The sequence below is a fragment of the Salmo salar genome, chromosome 26 (assembly GCF_965601325.2).
Source record: "Salmo salar chromosome 26, fSalSal1, whole genome shotgun sequence".
Classification (NCBI taxonomy): Eukaryota; Metazoa; Chordata; class Actinopteri; order Salmoniformes; family Salmonidae; genus Salmo; species Salmo salar.
The window spans coordinates 31,037,831-31,056,755 of record NC_138316.1 but is presented as its reverse complement, the minus strand read 5'-3'; the positions used below and the strand labels follow the sequence as shown (position 1 = coordinate 31,056,755).

General features: G+C 44.0%; 1 protein-coding gene across 4 annotated transcripts in view; it reads right to left on the bottom strand.

Moving 5' to 3' along the window:
* LOC106587604 (solute carrier family 12 member 4) overlaps window positions 1-18,925 on the bottom strand; it is a 41,413-nt gene that overhangs the window by 3,898 nt on the left and 18,590 nt on the right. For 3 of the 4 annotated variants that reach the window (XM_045708224.2, XM_045708225.2, XM_014176164.3), the window contains exons 8-21: window positions 18,604-18,818; window positions 12,992-13,156; window positions 12,742-12,840; window positions 12,467-12,524; window positions 12,086-12,260; window positions 10,347-10,465; window positions 9,756-9,854; window positions 3,871-3,990; window positions 3,652-3,756; window positions 3,289-3,457; window positions 2,835-3,030; window positions 2,389-2,558; window positions 1,955-2,086; window positions 1,082-1,189 (exon numbers count right to left, since the gene is read on the bottom strand). In XM_045708224.2, coding sequence (XP_045564180.1) covers window positions 1,082-1,189; window positions 1,955-2,086; window positions 2,389-2,558; window positions 2,835-3,030; window positions 3,289-3,457; window positions 3,652-3,756; window positions 3,871-3,990; window positions 9,756-9,854; window positions 10,347-10,465; window positions 12,086-12,260; window positions 12,467-12,524; window positions 12,742-12,840; window positions 12,992-13,156; window positions 18,604-18,818 — 1,930 coding nt within the window. Of the gene's footprint in view, window positions 1-1,081; window positions 1,190-1,952; window positions 2,087-2,388; window positions 2,559-2,834; window positions 3,031-3,288; window positions 3,458-3,651; window positions 3,757-3,870; window positions 3,991-9,755; window positions 9,855-10,346; window positions 10,466-12,085; window positions 12,261-12,466; window positions 12,525-12,741; window positions 12,841-12,991; window positions 13,157-18,603; window positions 18,819-18,925 lie in introns of all 4 variants that reach the window. The other variant, XR_006762168.2, reaches the window with a different exon arrangement.

The following is an 18,925-nucleotide window of genomic DNA, read 5'->3' as shown; positions in this document are numbered from 1 at the left end:
AGAAACAACGACTCAGCTGCGAAGTGGTAGGTCACACAAGCTCACAGAATGGGACCGCCGTCCTCGGTTGCAACTCTCACTACCAAGTTCCAAACTGCTTCTGGAAGCAACAGCACAATTACTATTTGTCGGGAGCTTCATGAAATGGGTTTCCATGGCCGAGCAGCAGCACACAAGCCTAAGATCACCATGCGCAATGTCGAGCATCGGCTGGAGTGGTGTAAAGCTCACCGCCATTGGACTCTGGAGCAGTGGAAATGCGTTCTCTGGAGTGATGAATCACTCTTCACCATCTGGCAGTCCAACAAACGAATCTTGGTTTGGCGGATGCCAATGAGAATGCTACCTGCCCCAACTGTAAAGTTTGGTGAATAATGGTCTGGGGTTGTTTTTCATGGTTTGGGCTGGGCCCCTTAGTTCCAGTGAAGGGAAGGCCCTACAGCATACAATGACATTCTAGACGATTCTGTGCTTCCAACTTCGTGGAAACAGTTTGGGGAAGGCACTTTCCTGTTTCAGCATGACAAAGCAAGGTCCTTACAGAAATGGTTTGTTGAGATCGGTGTGGAAGAACTTGACTGGCCTGTATAGAGCCCTGACCTCAAACCCATCGAACACCTTTGGGATGAATTGGAACGCTGACTGTGAGCCAGGCCTAATCGCCCAACATCAGTGCCCGACCTAACTAATGCTCGTGGCTGAATGGAAGCAAGTCCCTGCAGCAATGTTCCATCATCTAGTGGAAAGCCTTGCCAGAAGAGTGGAGGCTGTTACAGTAGCAAAGGGGGGACCAACTCCATATTAACGCCCATGGTTTTGCAATGAGATGTTTGACGAGCAGGTGTCCACATACTTTTGGTCATGTAGTGTATTGGTTCCCAGCCCCAGATTAAACCTACTACTGGGATAAATCACACTTTCAATGGAGATTCTACAACTGAGCATGCTTAAATACAGAAGAAGACATCTGGGTCTGGGAAACCAGCTCAATATGTCCTTCACTGTGGTCCACAACTATTGTTATGTATGTTTGGTCTGACAGGTGTAATTCTGTGGATGTTTGTTGATGTGTAATATGTACCTCTCTTTCTCTCTCTGCGCTGGACAGCCTCATCTGTCTGAGCATCTGAGACCTCTGCTCCATCATCAGAGTCCTCTCATACGTGTAGGCCGAGATGTCGCTGTCATGCTGAAATTATTAACATGGTGTATGTAAATACCTGACCTTTGAATACACTAAGAGGAGAGAAGTGATTTAAAAATGGAAACTCTTAGTTGGATTGCATGTTTGACTCCTGGTATGAGGGACTCTACTCCCCATCTCACCTTAATGACATAATTAGATTTAAGGAGGTTCATCTCTCACCGTCTCCACCATCATTACATAATTAGATTTAAGGAGGTTTATCTCTCACCATCTCCACCATCATTACTTAATTAGATTTAAGGAGGTTCATCTCTCACCATCTCCACCATCATTACTTAATTAGATTTAAGGAGGTTCATCTCTCACCGTCTCCACCATCATTACATAATTAGATTTAAGGAGGTTCATCTCTCACCGTCTCCACCATCATTACATAATTAGATTTAAGGAGGTTCATCTCTCACCGTCTCCACCATCATTACATAATTAGATTTAAGGAGGTTCATCTCTCACCGTCTCCACCATCATTACATAATTAGATTTAAGGAGGTTCATCTCTCACCATCTCCACCATCATTACATAATTAGATTTAAGGAGGTTCATCTCTCACTGTCTCCACCATCATTACATAATTAGATTTAAGGAGGTTCATCTCTCACTGTCTCCACCATCATTACATAATTAGATTTAAGGAGGTTCATCTCTCACCGTCTCCACCATCATTACATAATTAGATTTAAGGAGGTTCATCTCTCACCGTCTCCACCATCATTACATAATTAGCTTTAAGGAGGAACATCTCACACCATTTCCACCACCTCCACCTCTGCCTCTATTCTCAGCTGGTACAGGAACGTAGCCAGGTCCTTCTTCATCTGAATACTGTTGTCATCCATCTGGGCCACAGTGAAGATACGCATCTTACACTTCCTCCAAACCTGAAACACACACCATGGTAAGAATGGAGTAGTCTAGCAGTTAAGAGCATTGGGCTAGTAACTGAAAGGTCTCTGGTTCCAATCCCTGAGCCGACTAGGTGAAAATTCTGCCCATGTGCCCTTGAGCAAGGCACTTAACCCTAATTGCTCCTATAAGTCACTCTGGATAAGAGCGTCTGCTAAAATGTAAATGTAGATCCTTTTCTGACCAACAAATCCATTCTTCTTTAGTCTCTCTCAAGTCATGGTGGCCAACAGTAAATGCTCCCAGAGTTTCTGCATTGATGTGCGCGGGACTTTACCTTGTGCTGTTTGAGCAGGAAAGGTAGCAGCATGAGCATTCCTCCGTCATGGACGATCCACCACACATCGATGGTGCCGTCTGTGAAGCGTTCGTGGTTGCTGGGGTAGAAGGAAACGTTCTTGGGCACCATCAGAGCCAGGTGGGCTGCTGTGGTACAGCGGACTGTATCTGTGGGGAGGGGCACAGAGAGGTAAATATGTTTACTTTGTTTAATATGTAATGTAATACAGTTCAATGCTGATGCTATCAGTTAACTAAAGAGTCAGCACGTAATGTTTCAAATACTATACAGGCTGAAGGACAGCACCAAACCCACAGAATCATAGAGATGGTCAATGCTCTCATGGAGAAACTGGGATGAGGTTATGGTTTGGAATATTATTATGGGAACGGGTCAGATCCATGTGTAGGACCAGGCTAGTTTACAGTAAATCAGAGTCTTACTAATGAATGTCTTCCATGCGCGAGGGTCTTCACTTTGCCTCCATCCGTAGGGCCATCCCATCACCACTGTGTTGTGCTTCATGCCCCCCAGGCCACATGACTGGATCAGGTGGGCAATGCCCTCCCTCACCTTGGACGCCACAACCACCTGGCAGAATCCCTTCACCCGCTCGATCTCCATCATGTTCTTTACGGCCTGACGAGGTTGAGAGCAGACAATGCAGGTAGTCATAAAGCTGGCAATAAACTCACTTATTCTTATTGGCACAGAGGAGACAACAGAAATTCGATCTCTTTCTTATAGCTTTATAAAGTGGACTGTATGACCTAGCGATGAAGGTAACAGCCTTCAAACAATCCTGAACTGATTCAATATAGCTACAGTACGGCAAAATGTATTTTCCTTGTACACACAGTAGGCTATCGGAGAAACAAGTTACAGCTCTATCCCTACCTGTTCAGAGGCCTGTGTTTCTCCGTAGCTGTCCAGGAACTGTCCCTGGATGACAGAGCCCACTATGGTCAGGCCCTTCCCTGCCTTCAGCTGGGAGACAAAGGTCAACAGACGGGGATACTTCACATGGAGGTCCTCATCCAGCTTCAACAGCACCAGGACCTGGGGCCTGGAGAGTGGATGGGCAAGAGAGACAAAGAACATGAGAATCTACCTGGAAGTACTAATAAACAACAAAAAAACAACAGTAAAAACTGTAGAGTGAGAGAAAGTACAGAATGTATGAAGAGGAAGAGGTAGCTATGCATATCTGAAGTTGGAGATAGCGGATATCTAAGACTATGGACGAGGAAGGATGTTTACCTCCAGTTTTTAGTGTGAGGTGGTCCATGCTCCAGCCGTAGCAGAGAGTAGCGCGCAGCACTGAGGGACAAACCTCGTATCCCATCTCCCCACTCCTTCTCCGCTCTGAGAGAGACAGAGTGACAGCATCAGAATATATACTCTGGCCTAAATAGCTAACTCATATAGTGACCCAATGATATACAATTATGATATGAGACGGTAAGAGTCCAGACATACCCCTGGTACTCAATGTACTTGTAGATCATGCCAGCGATGCACATGGCCACGATGGCATAATACCAGGAGGAGATGAACATCAGAGCCAGACACATACTCATACCCAGAAAAGACAGAGCCCTGTTGGGGAAACACACAGATATACTGTAGTACTCTTTATACTATACTATTGGACGCATGAAAGGAGCTGCACCAGTTGTGGTCGTTCCAAAAAGCACCCACAGACCTTACAAAGCTCAGTGCCCTCTTAGCAAAGAAGACAAAAAGGGTATCATTCCCATAGTGCATTAGTTGAAAGAGGCGCTCTGGTTCTCTGCCCGAATTTGCCCTGTAACACACCAATTTGACCTGTTAGGAAACCATCTGGTGAATATCGTTTTGTGCCAGACAGAATAGTAAACGATGCTGTACATGCTAGAGCACCCCTGGTGCCTAACACTGTTACCATTTTATCCCAGGTGCCTCCAGGTAGTTTGTTTTTTAGTAATTGATTTAGCTCATGCTTTCTTTCTTTCTTTCTTTCTTTCTTTCTTTCTTTCTTTCTTTCTTTCTTTCTTTCTTTCTTTCTTTCTTTCTTTCTTTCTTTCTTTCTTTCTTTCTTTCTTTCTTTCTTTCTTTCTTTCTTTTCTCTTCTCTTCTCCTCTCTTCTTTTGTTGATCCTGGAGGGAGTGTTTTGGTTCAGTATGTTGACCATTTGTTGGTTTGCTCACAATCAGAGGAGATGTGTCACGAGGACACTCAGGCATTGTTGATTTTCTTTGGCAGAAAATGGTCATAAAGTTTCCCCCAGTAAGATGCAATTATGCCGGTTAAATATTTGGGTCATGACATTACTTCTGAGGGTCGCACCCTCTCCAAAGATAGATTAGAGGCAATTAAAGCTTTGCCTGAACCTGTTATGTCCTCTCCACTGGTAGATCAGAGGCAATTAATAAGTTAAACCGCTGCAGGATTATATTTATGGGAGAAAGATGGAGGCGAGTGAAGCTGTGGTCTGGACTGGTGAGATGTTCTGATATTGTGGCAATGTCTCCTCTAACCGTACATGTGCCCCATGTGGTGGAGGCAATTATTAAACAGGCAAAAATGGCTCATTTGATGCCTGCGAGACTGCTAGACTATCAGAACATTCTTAACCCTTCAACTCTTCTCCCTGCAGCAGATACCAGTGAAGACCATGACTGTGATTTAGCTATTGAAGCTGACTGTAGCCCTAGGTTGAACTTGAGAGACACCCCATTAGACAATCCAGACTTTTAGTTTTTTTGTAGATGGGTCTGCCCAGAGAAACGAAAAAGGGAATCAGTTAGTTGGTTATGCTGTTGTGATTGTTTTAGAAACTGTGGAAAGTGCTCGTCTCTCTTAGAGGCAGTCCAGCTGCACTCTGTTTCTGTAACCAAGTGTCAGGCGCATTCTTCCTCTAATGACAACATTCCTCTGGGAAACACTAAGGCTGACCGCACTGCTAAATTTGCCGATTCCTCTTCTGTTTCCCGCTCCTTCACATGGCAGCAGTTCCCGCTTCCACTAACCCTTTCTCTGTTAATGACTCTGCAGGCAACGGCTGATGCATCAGAGAAGGACACCTTGGGTGTATGGCTGGATGAGTGGAGCAGACCAGCCAAGCCCCGTTGTACTTTCCAATTCCTTGCCAAAAGAGGGATGGTGGATCTTGTAAATGAATGAATAAATAAGGGAAAGGGGGGTACCTAGTCAGTTGTACAACTGAATGCATTCAACTGAAATGTATTTTCTGCATTTAACCCAACCCCTCTGAATCAGAGAGGTGCGGGGGGCTGATATTGGTGTACAGTAGGTTTTACTGTGCTTGCAGGACATTTCTCTGGTGGTGGGGTTGTACAATGTTTGATTTGCATGACTAACAATGTTGAACCAAACTCTGAAAACAAAATTGTTTAAACTAATTGGTGAAACAAGCCTGACATGGGTAAAGGTGCTTCCAGTGGCACTGAGTATGAGAGCCAGATCCCACACAGTCACTGGTCTCTCTCCACACGAGGTGCTGACTGGCCATCCCATGAGGATGACTAATGCACCTTTTCCCAAGAACAGGGTGTCCCTGCAAGGAATGGAGGAAGACATGGTTTAGAATTGTGTCACCCTTAACAGTGTTTCTTAAAAGACTTTTCCCCCGGGTGAAGGTGTCTTTACCGAACTTGGCAGGTGGAGCTGAGCACTATTTCAACGCAGGTGACTTCGTGGTGGTCAAAGACTTCAGGAGAGAGAGTTGGAAGGACCTCTGTTGGAGAGTGCCGTACCAAGTTCTTCTGACCACCTCCACTGTGGAAACCTGACAGTGGGTGAGATGAGTCCTGAGCCAAAATGACCAACACAGGCCTGGAGTAGTGCAGAAGAGGGTGAGATGAGTCCTGAGCCAAAGGGACCAATGCAGGCCCGGAGTAGTGGCCCAGAAGTAGATGGTCATTGGAGAAGGAGAATCCTTCTGGGCCCTCATAACCAAGAGGACTGATGGAATGGCCACTATCAAGTGTTCTGATGAGTATGACTATCTAAAGGGTCTGGGAAATAAAGCCTCAGTGTTCTGATGAGTATGACTGTCTTAAGGGTCTGGGAAATAAAGCCTCAGTGTTCTGTTGAGTATGACTGTCTTAAGGGTCTGGGAAATAAAGCCTCAGTGTTCTGTTGAGTATGACTGTCTTAAGGGTCTGGGAAATAAAGCCTCAGTGTTCTGATGAGTATGACTGTCTAAAGGGTCTGGAAAATAAAGCCTCAGTGTTCTGATGAGTATGACTGTCTTAAGGGTCTGGGAAATAAAGCCTCAGTGTTCTGATGAGTATGACTGTCTTAAGGGTCTGGGAAATAAAGCCTCAGTGTTGTGATGAGTATGCCTGTCTAAAGGGTTTGGGAAATAAAGCCTGATGAGTATGACTGTCTTAAGGGTCTGGGAAATAAAGCCTCAGTGTTCTGATGAGTATGACTGTCTAAAGGGTCTGGGAAATAAAGCCTCAGTGTTCTGATGAGTATGACTGTCTTAAGGGTCTGGGAAATAAAGCCTCAGTGTTCTGATGAGTATGACTGTCTTAAGGGTCTGGGAAATAAAGCCTCAGTGTTCTGTTGAGTATGACTGTCTTAAGGGTCTGGGAAATAAAGCCTCAGTGTTCTGATGAGTATGACTGTCTTAAGGGTCTGGGAAATAAAGCCTCAAAGACTGGTCCATTTTCTATGCTTTTAAAACAGCTTCCAATGCAAAATATCATGCCACGTTAAATCAAAGGCTTCGTTAAGAATTAATTTAAATGAAACAGCCACAATAGGGACCCACCTCAGGGAAACAACATCTACAGCAATATCCACAGGGAAAAGTATACCAATTTAGTATAGCAACATTATGGTAAAAATACAAGGGAAAGAAATTCCTATGTTGGTGGATACGGGTGCTACTACCTCCACTTTTGGTAAAGGTACGGGACTTGACTTATCCCTAACCAATAAAACTATAAATGCTTATGGGATTTCCTCCACCCCGGTAATACATTCTGAAACAAAATCCATGCACTGTTCAATAGGACCAATGAATGTTGAACATGATTTTCTGTATTCACCCACTCAACCGTTTAACTTGCTAGGTAGAGACTTGTTAACTAAACTTAAGGCTACAATTTATTGTACTCCCAATGGAGTTTTTGTTGATATCCCAAATGATGAGATATTAAACCAATGAGTAAGCAGGCAAATTGAACCACTCCCCGGAATCTGACACTGCCTCCCAGTCTATTCTGTTTCAGGTACCAGAAACCTTATGGTCAGAACATTCCAATGACAGTGGACTGATAGGCAGTGCTAGCCCAGTTATAATAACTGTTGATCCTAGAAATAAACTCTAGTCTCGAGAGCTATCTTAAAAAGGAAGCTCCGTCCAAAGTGTCTCTCCCCTTCTGAATTGGCCGATGTATTTTATAATTTCGGCGCATTACATATTCCTCTCAAAATAATAGACATTTAATGAGCGTGAAGCAGAGAGTGAATATCCAACAGAAATGGGTAATAAATATAGAGTAACATTGTTAGGGTAGACTAAAATGCAAACAATGCCTTCCAATAAGGAGAAAGTTATCATGTTTGTTTTGTTTGTTTTAAACCTTACAATAGGGGTAAAAGCAGAGAATTGTTTGAGAGTGATCCGTGTGTATTAGCAGTAGTGATTGAGAGGGTTTTCCCTATTGGGAAGAGTAGAGGGGTCCTAGTTGAAGGAAACCGATATGGAGACTAGCATAGGTAAATAAAGACAGTCATAAAGATAGTAAAATGGAAAGATTCATGGTACTCATGGTCTGTCAGTCGATGTCACATTTAATGAGTGTTGACAGTATGTGAATGGTAATATTTGTGGCTTTCAAATAGCACTCTAATAATGCAATATCTTAGTAATTTGAAGAAATAAATGTTTCAATACAAGGTCACATGACTGACAGGGGGATTGAGCATTGGGACTGATATTATATTAGAGGCTGCCGTCTGGTGTTTAGGTTAAAGATAAGCTTCCTGTGAACCAATAGATAAGCCGGCAGTAACAGTGAGTGGTACTCACTAAACTCAAACAGACCCTAACCCTAACACAGTGGGAAAATTTGGGGCAGAGGTATGAATAATTGAATAAGATACGTTTTTGACCATTTTTAATTATTATTACTCAATTTGATAGTTTGAATATACCAGTGATTTAAATAAGAAGGTAATGTCATCTAAAACACACTTTTTCCATTACGAGGAACACTGGAATTGGAGTAGATCCAAGTAAATGTTTAAGTACCGAATATTGAGCTGATAAGTCAGCACCAACTTTTTGAAGGCCCTAGGAGATTTGTTAAACAACAGGTTTTATATTTTTAGTAGTTGATGTCCCAGGGACAGTTTGTACAGAACAGGTCAATGCAACCCGATTGTGGTAAGAGCTATGGAAACAATGATTAAACCTTTAGAGATTTATTTACCTCTGGGTCTACAGATCCCTTGTGTATGTGTGTGTGTTTTAGATTTTACAACCCAGAGTGAAGGGGTTTTAAAGGATCTAGTGTCTGGTTTTATGTGTTGATTCCGCTTACTTTAATAGACGTTTTTTGATAGAACCTCCTTTGATAGTTTAAGCCATAATCTAATGCTTACCTTATAATGTAACAATAATTATCACAAAGTGATAAAAGGAGGGAATGTGAGGGAAAATGTTGTTGTCTGAAGAGCTAGCATTGAATTGTAAACAGCATCTCCTCTCACTCCATCTTGGTTCGTGCAGGTAACTGTGACCTCCTCCTCAGACCAATTGGCAGAACGCCCAGAACCTTGTTCTGGGATCCAAAATGAGTATCTCAGTTTCAAGGTCCCAGCTTTGAGAGAAGAAGCCTCGTCAGTCACATGCAGGAACCAATGTTAATAATGAATAATGTAAATCATGCTTATATGACTTGTTTGTATAGCACTATAAAAGGACTGAGAGGGAAAGCCCTTTTCAGAGTTTTCATCAAACTTGGATTGAGAATGTGAACCTCTCTGGTCGTGATAATAAAGATTGATTCCTTTACATTGAGTTTGAGTGGTGAATTTCCACGACAGGTGGTATACTTGTTCAGCTACTGAAGCTTATTACAGTGAAGTTCCTTCTTTCTAGGTTACCATCAGAACACCAGAGAACAAAATGCCTCTCTAGCTGGAGTCTGCATAAAGTCCTCCAGTCAGTCAACAGAATATTTTGATAAGCTTCCCAATATGTCACCTGAGAAAGCAATGTAGATTATTCAAATGGAGTGAAAGTGTACCCAACACCCACGCATATACAAATGAGTGTTACATTGCTCACATACAGTATGCACGGATACACAGCCACGCACATACACCTGTACTGTACTTACCAGTGGTAATATTTAAACCTAGGCCTCCAATTGGGTGTCCGTAGTAAAGTCTGCACAGCACAGGCTAAGTTCACAAACAGATAGCACATCAAGAAGAACCTGTAGAAAAAAAATCACACACCAAAAAATGTAATTCAGTCCAAACCGATTTAGTCATTTAAATATTGATTTGGAATTCCAATATATTAATTTTGCAGTTATGTACTTGTTGCAGGATGTATAGGCCTGGTAGTCTGCTAAAATACATCTCAACTGATGGCAAAACACAGAAGCACTAGAAAGTGCACTAGGTCAGGGGTTCCCAAACTTTTTCACTCAGGCCCCCCTTCCAGCATTGAGGAACATCCCGCTCGCGTGCAACGTCTATTTCTATGGGCACGAGCACTGTTCATGACACAAACTGTTCACACCCCTCTTGTTGGCGTAGAGAATATTTTTCAGGTTTAAAGCTTATTTCCTTCAGTCCTATACATTATGCCATGTCTAACGTGTATTCATGTGATATTTGTGTGACTCGAACATGTCTGCGTGCATATGTGTGTGTTTTGTCTGTTTCGTGCATGTGTGTGTGTGTGTGTGTGTGTGACTCACATGGAGAGAATGGGGGCCACCATGTCCAAAGAGGCTATGAGGATGCCCAGCTCAGCGATGAGCCCTGTCAGTAACAGTGCCCAGGTTGGCTCCCCATTGGCCTTGCCATGACCAAACACCTGCACCAGAAAATAAAAAAATATACACTTTATAAATACATTCTTTTTTTTGTGATGGTTTGTTTTTTATTTGTCTTGTTTCAGGTTGATTGTTGTATTGTAGCTAAGGGGACCGATCATTTATAGTTTGAGTGGCCTTAAAGGCCCAGTGCAGTCAAAATTCTGTTTCTTACCTGTGTTTCATATCAGATTGTACAACAGCTGATGAAACTAACACTGTAAAGGTGGTATGTGAAAACATTTGATCAGTGTTATTTCCTGATAGTTACTGGTTGAAAATACAATCTACACAGGACCTCCTATTCAGCAGGTTTGCATGGGCGGGAGTTTCGGCTTGTCTGGTGACATCACCAGGCAGTAAATTGGTTAAAGCTGTAATATGTAACTTTTTGGGTGACCTGACCAAATTCACATAGAAATGTGAGTTATAGATCCGTCATTCACATTGAAAGCAAATCTAACAAGCGGTAAATGTGTTCTATGTGCGCTATTTCTATGCTTCCACTTCTTGAGCTTTGTTTTTGCATCTTTTACTTTCAGTTTTGTACACCAGCTTCAAACAGCTGAAAATACAATATATGTTTGGTTATGGAAAATATATTTCACAATGGTTTAGATGGTACAATGATTCTCTACACTATACGTGTGCTTGTTTTATCACATAAACTGAAATTAGGTGAACTATTTGAATTTTTGCAACGAGGAAATGGCGGAGCGATTTCTGCATAGTGCAACTTTAATAGTCCAATAACAAATAGAGTTCCAACCTCTCTGCCAATAACAGCTAGTTTTCAGTTTTCCCCTCCCCACTTGGACCACTCCCAGACAGTCCTGGCTAAATTCTTGCTTGAGAAAAATGTTTTAGCTAAAAAAATCAATTTTTGTTGATTTTAATGGAAAACTATTATTGTAAGGTACTTAACTGTTACCGAGAAATGATTTGTTATTGATTGAAAAACGGGTGCATTGTGCCTCTAAGTACTGGTCCTAGGCCAGTTTCTTTACCAGAATTTTGATGGTCGCTTAAGCTGATCCTAGAACAGGGTTACATAATGCCCTTCTTTTATATAGCTAATCCTCTTCTACCAACAATAATTTACATGTGGGAATGCAAATGAACTCATATGTTCAGCTTCATTCAAATGAGTAAGCAAAGACAACCACAACTCTTCTCTTGTTCACTGTAGTCTTTAGTTGTGTATTATAATGTATCTAATAGTAGGGCCACTGTGAGCACACATGGGCATAGAGCTGAGCAAAGTATCAAGCAATGTGTACAAACAGTGGTGGCAGCTAGAGAAACCTTGAATTATGGCTGTGTTTTTCAGGCCACGAGATGCTTTACATTGTATAGAAATTGCACAGTGTGTATGTACAATACAGCTCCACCCACAAAGACATAAGGAAGGGCACTGATAGCCAGTGTATGATTTTGTTTTACATTTGAGCAGACACTCTTATCCAGAGCAACTTACAGGAGCAATTAGAGAAAGTGCCTTGCTCAAGAGCACATGAGCATATTTCTTACCTAGTCAGCTCTGGGATTTGAACCAGCAACCTTTTGGTTACTGTCCCAATGCTCTTAACCGCTAGGCTACCTGACAAGGTGGCTAGTCCTACCCTGAGGAAGGGGATGATGTTGTCCTTGGCGATGGCCTGTAGGAGACGAGGGGCGCCGGTCAGGGACTGTAGTCCCGCCCCCACGGTGGAGAAGAAGGAGCCAATCACGATGACCCAGGGGGAGGGCCAGGACAGAGTCCCCACAACCAGGTTCTTACTGACTGCATCCCCAAACCTACAGGACAGGAGAGGACATGGACCTGTTAGCGGGGCCATTATCAATACCAACAAACACAGCATCTGAAGTCCTTTGACATATCAACAAATATAATTACAAGCTTGTACTGTATGTTGTTGAGAAGTAGACAGGCCATTGTCTGAACTTGAATGTATCTTGTGATGTCAAAGATGTGGCCTAATGCTACAGACAAGTTCACTTACTTGTCCCTTAGGACCGCTCCTTCAATACAGGCCCCAAACAGAACCACAGAGCTGAAATCTGACGGCAGGATGTTAAGGAACACACAGAAACACATGCAGTATGGAAGACAGATGTATCTAGACATTGAACAACTTGGGGAGAACACTGCCTATTGATATGGATGAGGAAGAGCTTGCAAGTCGGCATTTCACTGTAGCGTTTACATCTGCTGTATCCTGTGCACGTGACAAATAAATGTTGATTTGATTTTACTATTGACTCCATGAAAGGATACAGACAAGGGTAGTAGTGGTTATAGCCAAGATGGTTCCAATAGGGATGGACTTCTGAGCATCCTTCAGATCTCCTGATCTGTTGGAGCCTGCCATGATACCTACAGTACAGGGACATGAAGGACACACATCAGTTACTGACAACTCTCAGAATGTTGACTCAACCAATCAGTGAACAAAAATGTCTCTGGGTTGCCAGCTGGTTTATTGGTCTGGTGTTGACAGTTCATGGTCTGGGTTGCCAGGTCTCACCTGTGGCGGAGGGAAAGAAGATTCCCACCAGGAGGGTGAAGGAGGTAGCGATGTCAGCTGAGACGTACAGGCCGAAGCTCTCCACAGCCCCGTGGACGTCTACTGAGGGCAGACCTGCCTTCTCCAAGATCTGACCCTTCTCCAGGTAGTCTCCCCACATGTTATCTAAAACATACATCAGGAACCAAGTTTATAGAAATGCAACGTAATGGCATCCACCTAACGGCACGACAACACCTACCAAAGCTCTACAGCATCACAAATTATTGTTATAATAACAGAAAATGTTTTACAAAGTATATATATTCACTTTTTAGATAGCTAAATCACTACAAACATGTTGTACTGTAATTACATGTCATCACTATTGTAAAATGGCATAGCAGTCAGGCGTCTTTTGTCTTCGTCTTGCCGTGTCTTGTCAGTCTTTTTATATCTTTTTTCTTCGCATATATTTTTTATATTTTTCTTAACCCCAACTTCAACATACTCTCCTGCAACCCGCCTCACCCAATGTGGTAAGGATCTGCTATTTTCTTTACTTCAGAACCGGAACCCCCAACAGAAGCTAGCCAGCTAACTAGCTACTAGCTAGTAGTCAGCTAGCCACTGCTAGCGGTCATCAGCTAACCTTTAGCCCGGACAACTCCTGCCAGTCTGCACAACGTGATTCAACACAGAGCGTATTAGACTTCTTATTCTCCATATCCCCAGATTCCTACCGCAAGCTCTGAACCTCTTCACCTGGATCATCGCAGCTAGCTTGCGGCTATCCGATTGGCTTCTCCTGGCTAACGTCTCTGTCCCGAAGCAAGCCCCAATTAGCCTGGAGATAGCCTATGCTAGGCCCATCTCCCGGCTAGCAGAAGAGGTCCATCAGTCACTCCTTGGGCTACAATACCTATTTTGCCAGTTGGCCTGGACTCCTTTTATTGTCGATACGGATCCCCGCCGATCCTTCACGACAGGACTACTGACGCAATCTGCCGAGGGGTTTTTTCAACTGGCTCCCCCGTCGCGACGTCCCCTGAATGCCCATCTGCTAGCCTGCTAGCTGCGGCCTGCTAGCTGTCTAGAGCACACCGGACTGTTAGCTGAAGAAGTCCATCAGCCAATTTTTTTTGGGCTACTATGCCAATTGACCTGGACCCTTTTCTACACGGAGCCCTGCTGATCCATCACGACTGATCTGCCGACGTAACCACAAGAAGGAGCAACAACTGACTTCTTCCGTCACAACGTCCCTCTAAGGCCTTTCTGCTAGCCTGCTAGCCCCGGCCCGCTAGCTGTCTGAATCGCCATGTTTCCAGCCCACCCAGCTACTCACTGGACCCAATGATCACTCGGCTACGCATGCCTCTCCTTAATGTCAATATGCCTTGTCCATTGCTGTTTTGGTTAGTAATTATTGCCTTATTTCAGTGTAGAGCCTCAAGCCCTGCTCAATACGCCTTAGCTAGCCCTTTAGTTCCACCTCCCACACATGCAGTGACCTCACCTGGTTTAAATTATGTTTCTAGAGACAATATCTCTCTCATCGTCACTCAATGCATAGGTTTACATCCACTGTATTCACATCCTACCATACCTTTGTCTGTACAATCTATTCTACCGTGCCCAGAAACCTTCTCCATTTACTCTCTGTTCCGAATGTACTAGACGACCAGTTCTTATAGCCGTACCCTTATCCTACTCCTCCTCTGGTGATGTAGAGGTTAACACAGGCCCTGCAGTGCCTAGCTCCACTCCCATTCCCCAGGCGCTCTCATTTGTTGACTTCTGTAACCGTAAAAGCCCTGGTTTCATGCATGGTTAACATTAGAAGCCTCCTCCCTAAGTTTGTTTTATTCACTGCTTTAGCACACTCTGCCGTGTCTGAATCCTGGCTTAGGAAGACCACCAAAAACCCTGAAATTTCCATCCCTAACTATAACATTTTCCAACAAGATAGCACTGCCAAAGGGGGAGGAGTTGCAATCTACCGCAGAGATAACCTGCAGAGATCTGTTTTACTATCCAGGTCTGTGCCCAAACAATTTGAGCTTCTACTTTTAAAAATCCACCTTTCCAGAAACAAGTCTCACCATTGCCACTTGCTATAGACCACCTTCTGCCCCCAGCTGTGCCCTGGACACCATATGTGAATTGATTGCCCCATCTATCTTCAGAGCTCGTGCTGTTAGGTGACCTAAACTGGGACATGCTTAACACCCCGGCCATCCTACAATCTAAGCTTGATACCCTCAATCTCACACAAATTATCAATGAACCTACCAGGTACAACCCCAAATTCGTAAACATGGGAACCCTCATAAATATCATCCTAACCAACCTGCCCTCCAAATACACCTCTGCTGTCCTCTGCTGGATCTCAGCGATCATTGCCTCATTGCCTGCGTCCGTAATGGGTCTGCGGTCAAACGACCACCCCTCATCACTGTCAAACGCTCCCTAAAACACTTCAGCGCGCAGGCCTTTCTAATCAACCTGGCCCGGGGATCCTGGAAGGATATTGACCTCATTCCGACAGTAGAGGATGCCTGGTTATTCTTTAAAAGTGCTTTCCTCACCATCTTAAATAAGCATGCCCCATTCAAAAATGTTAGAACCAGGAACAGATATAGCCCTTGGTTCACTCCAGACCTGACTGCCCTTGACCAGCACAAAAACATCATGTGCCGTATTGCATTAGCATCGAATAGCCCCCGCGATATGCAACTTTTCAGGGAAGTTAGGAACCAATATACACAGGCAGTTAGGAAAGCAAAGGCTAGCTTTATCAAACAGAAATTTGCATCCTGTAGCACTAACTCCAAAAAGTTCTGGGACACTAGAGAATAAGAGCACCACCTCCCAACTGCACTGAGGCTAGGAAACACTGTCACCACCGATAAATCCATGATAATTGAACATTTCAATAAGCATTTTTCTACGGCTGGCCTTGTTTTCCACCTGGCTACCCCTACCCCGGTCAACAGCCCTGCACCCCCCACAGCAACTTGCCCAAGCCTCCCCCATTTCTCTTTCACCCAAATCCAGATAGCTGATGTTCTGAAAGAGCTGCAAAATCTGAACCCCTGCAAATCAGCCGGGCTAGACAATCTGGACCCTCTCTTTCTAAAATTATCTGCCGAAATTGTTGCTACCCCTATTACTAGCCTGTTCAACCTCTCTTTCGTATCGTCTGAGATCCCCAAAGATTGGAAAGCTTTAGACCCAAATTGCTACAGACCTATATCTATCCTACCCTGCCTTTCTAAGGTCTTCGAAAGCCAAGTTAACAAAAAGATCACCGACCATTTCGAATACCACCGTACCTTCTCTGCTATGCAATCTGGTTTCCGAGCTGGTCATGGGTGCACCTCTGCCACGCTCAAGGTCCTAAACGATATCATAACCGCCATCAATAAGAGACAATATTGTGCAGCTGTATTCATCAACCTGGCCAAGGCTTTCGACTCTGTCAATCACCACATTCTTATCGGCAGACTCAACACCCTTGGTTTCTAAAACTACTTCTCAGACAGAGTTCAGTGTGTCAAATCGGAGGGCCTGTTGTCTGGACCTCTGGCAGTCTCTATGGGGGTGCAACAGGGTTCAATTCTCGGGCCAACTCTCTTCTCTGTATACATTAATGACCTCGCTCTTGCTGCTGGTGATTCTCTGATCCACCTCTACGCAGGCGACACCATTTTGGATACTTCAGGCCCTTCTTTGGACTCTGTGTTAACTAACCTACAGACAAGCTTCATTGCAATACAACTCTCGTTCCGTGGCCTCCAACTACTCTTAAATGCAAGTAAAACTAAATGCATGCTCTTCAACCGATCGCTGCCCACACCTGCCTGCCCGTCCAGCATCACTACTCTGGTCGGTTTTGACTTAGAATATGTGGACAACTACAAATACCTAGGTGTCTGGTTAGACTGTAAACTCTCCTTCCAGACTCACATTAAACATCTCCAATCCAAAATGAAATGTAGAATCGGCTTCCTATTTCGCAACAAAGCATCCTTCTGTCATGAATCCCGCTTCCTGAGTCTGTTTTCTACCTGAGCTGCCTGTTTTCTGTTTTGGAGTGGTTTCCTGAGGGTTCTGAACACACCCTGTCTGGTTGCCAGGTGACGAAGCTAGGCGGGAGATCTCTTGATTAACCACACCTGCATCTCATCAGCCATCTGCACACCTGGTCCTGATCATCACCTCTTCTCTTCATAAGCTCTGACCTGACATCCATTCCCTGCCGGATCGTTAGCAATGAACATCATCCTCCCGGAATATTCAACCCCCTTGCCCGGTCGTCGGTGTTTTCAGTGACATCATTGGATCTGCCTATTCACTCTCATCAACTCACCTCCGCTGCTGCTCCGTCTCCTGGATTATTCTATTTTCACCACGAGTCTGTAAATAAATACTCACCTTCATTTTACTCACCTTGTCCTGGTCCGCTTCTGGGTTCAGCTTTAGAGAATCGTGACACCTTCACTCATGCTGCCAAACATACCCTCGTAAAACGGACTATCCTACTGATCCTTGTCTTCGGCGATGTAATTTACAAAATAGCCTCCAACACTCCACTCAGCAAATTGGATGCAGTCTATCACAGTGCCATCCGTTTTGTCACCAAAGCCCCATATACTACCCACCACTGCGACCTGTATGCTCTCGTTGGCTGGCCCTCGCTTCATATTCGTTGCCAAACCTACTGGCTCCAGGTCATCTATAAGTCTTTGCTAGGTAAAGCCTCGCCTTATCTCAGCTCACTGGTCACCATAGCAGCACCCACACGTAGCACGCACTCCAGCAGGTATATCTCACTGGTCACCCCCAAAGCCAATTCCTCCTTTGGCCGCCTTTCCTTCCAGTCCTCTGCTGCCAATGACTGGAACGAACTGCAAAAATCACTGAAGCTGGAAACTCATATCTCCCTCACTAACTTTAAGCACCAGCTGTCAGAGCAGTTCACAGATCACCTCACCTGTACATAGCCCATCTGTAAATGGCCCATCCAACTACCTCATCCCCCATACTGTTATTTTTTGACATTATTTTGCTCCTTTGCACCCCAGTATCTCTACTTGCACACTCATCTTCTGCACATCTATCACTCCAGTGTTTAATTGCTATATTGTAATTATTTCGCCACTATGGCCTATTTATTGCCTTACCTCCCTTATCCTACCTCATTTGCACACACTGTATATAGACCTTTTCTATTGTATTATTGACTGCATGTTTGTTAATTCCATGTGTAACTCTGTGTTGTTGTTTGTGTCGCACTGCTTTGCTTGATCTTGGTCAGGTCGCAGTTGTAAATGAGAACTTGTTCTCAACAAGCCTACCTGGTTAAATAAAGGTGAAATAAATAAAAATAAATAAAAGTGGATGTGGCTCTGCTGCCCCCTACCTGGCTGGCCCCCATTGGCTATAGTAATAGGGTGAAGTTGCCCCCAGACGCTGATCTTGGGTCAGTTATACATTTCCCCCCACTAATGGTTTAGGTTAGGACTGTGGGAGGGGGAAGCTGATCTTAGATCTGTATCCTAGACCCAGGAGTGTGGTAATAGCCATATCATTACAAATATGGTCCATCCTCTGACTTTGGTCTTTACCTCTGATGATGCCGCTGGCCAGTCCTGGTATTCCCTGTATCTCTGTAACGTTGTTCTGGTTGAAGTAGTCGTCACATTGAGGACTACTCATGTTGCCAGAGCTACAGAAGTTCCTCCACAGCTGACTAGGTACAGTCACATTGCCCTCTAGAACCGTCTTACCACACACGTCAAACTGATCTCTCACCAATGTCCTGTTACCCAACATACAGATCCTGGAGAAAGAGGAATATTAATGGTTCTGATTATCAACAGAGTGATGATAACATGTCATGATAATGTGATGATAATATCTGTGTTTTCACTCTACTTTAGATCAGAT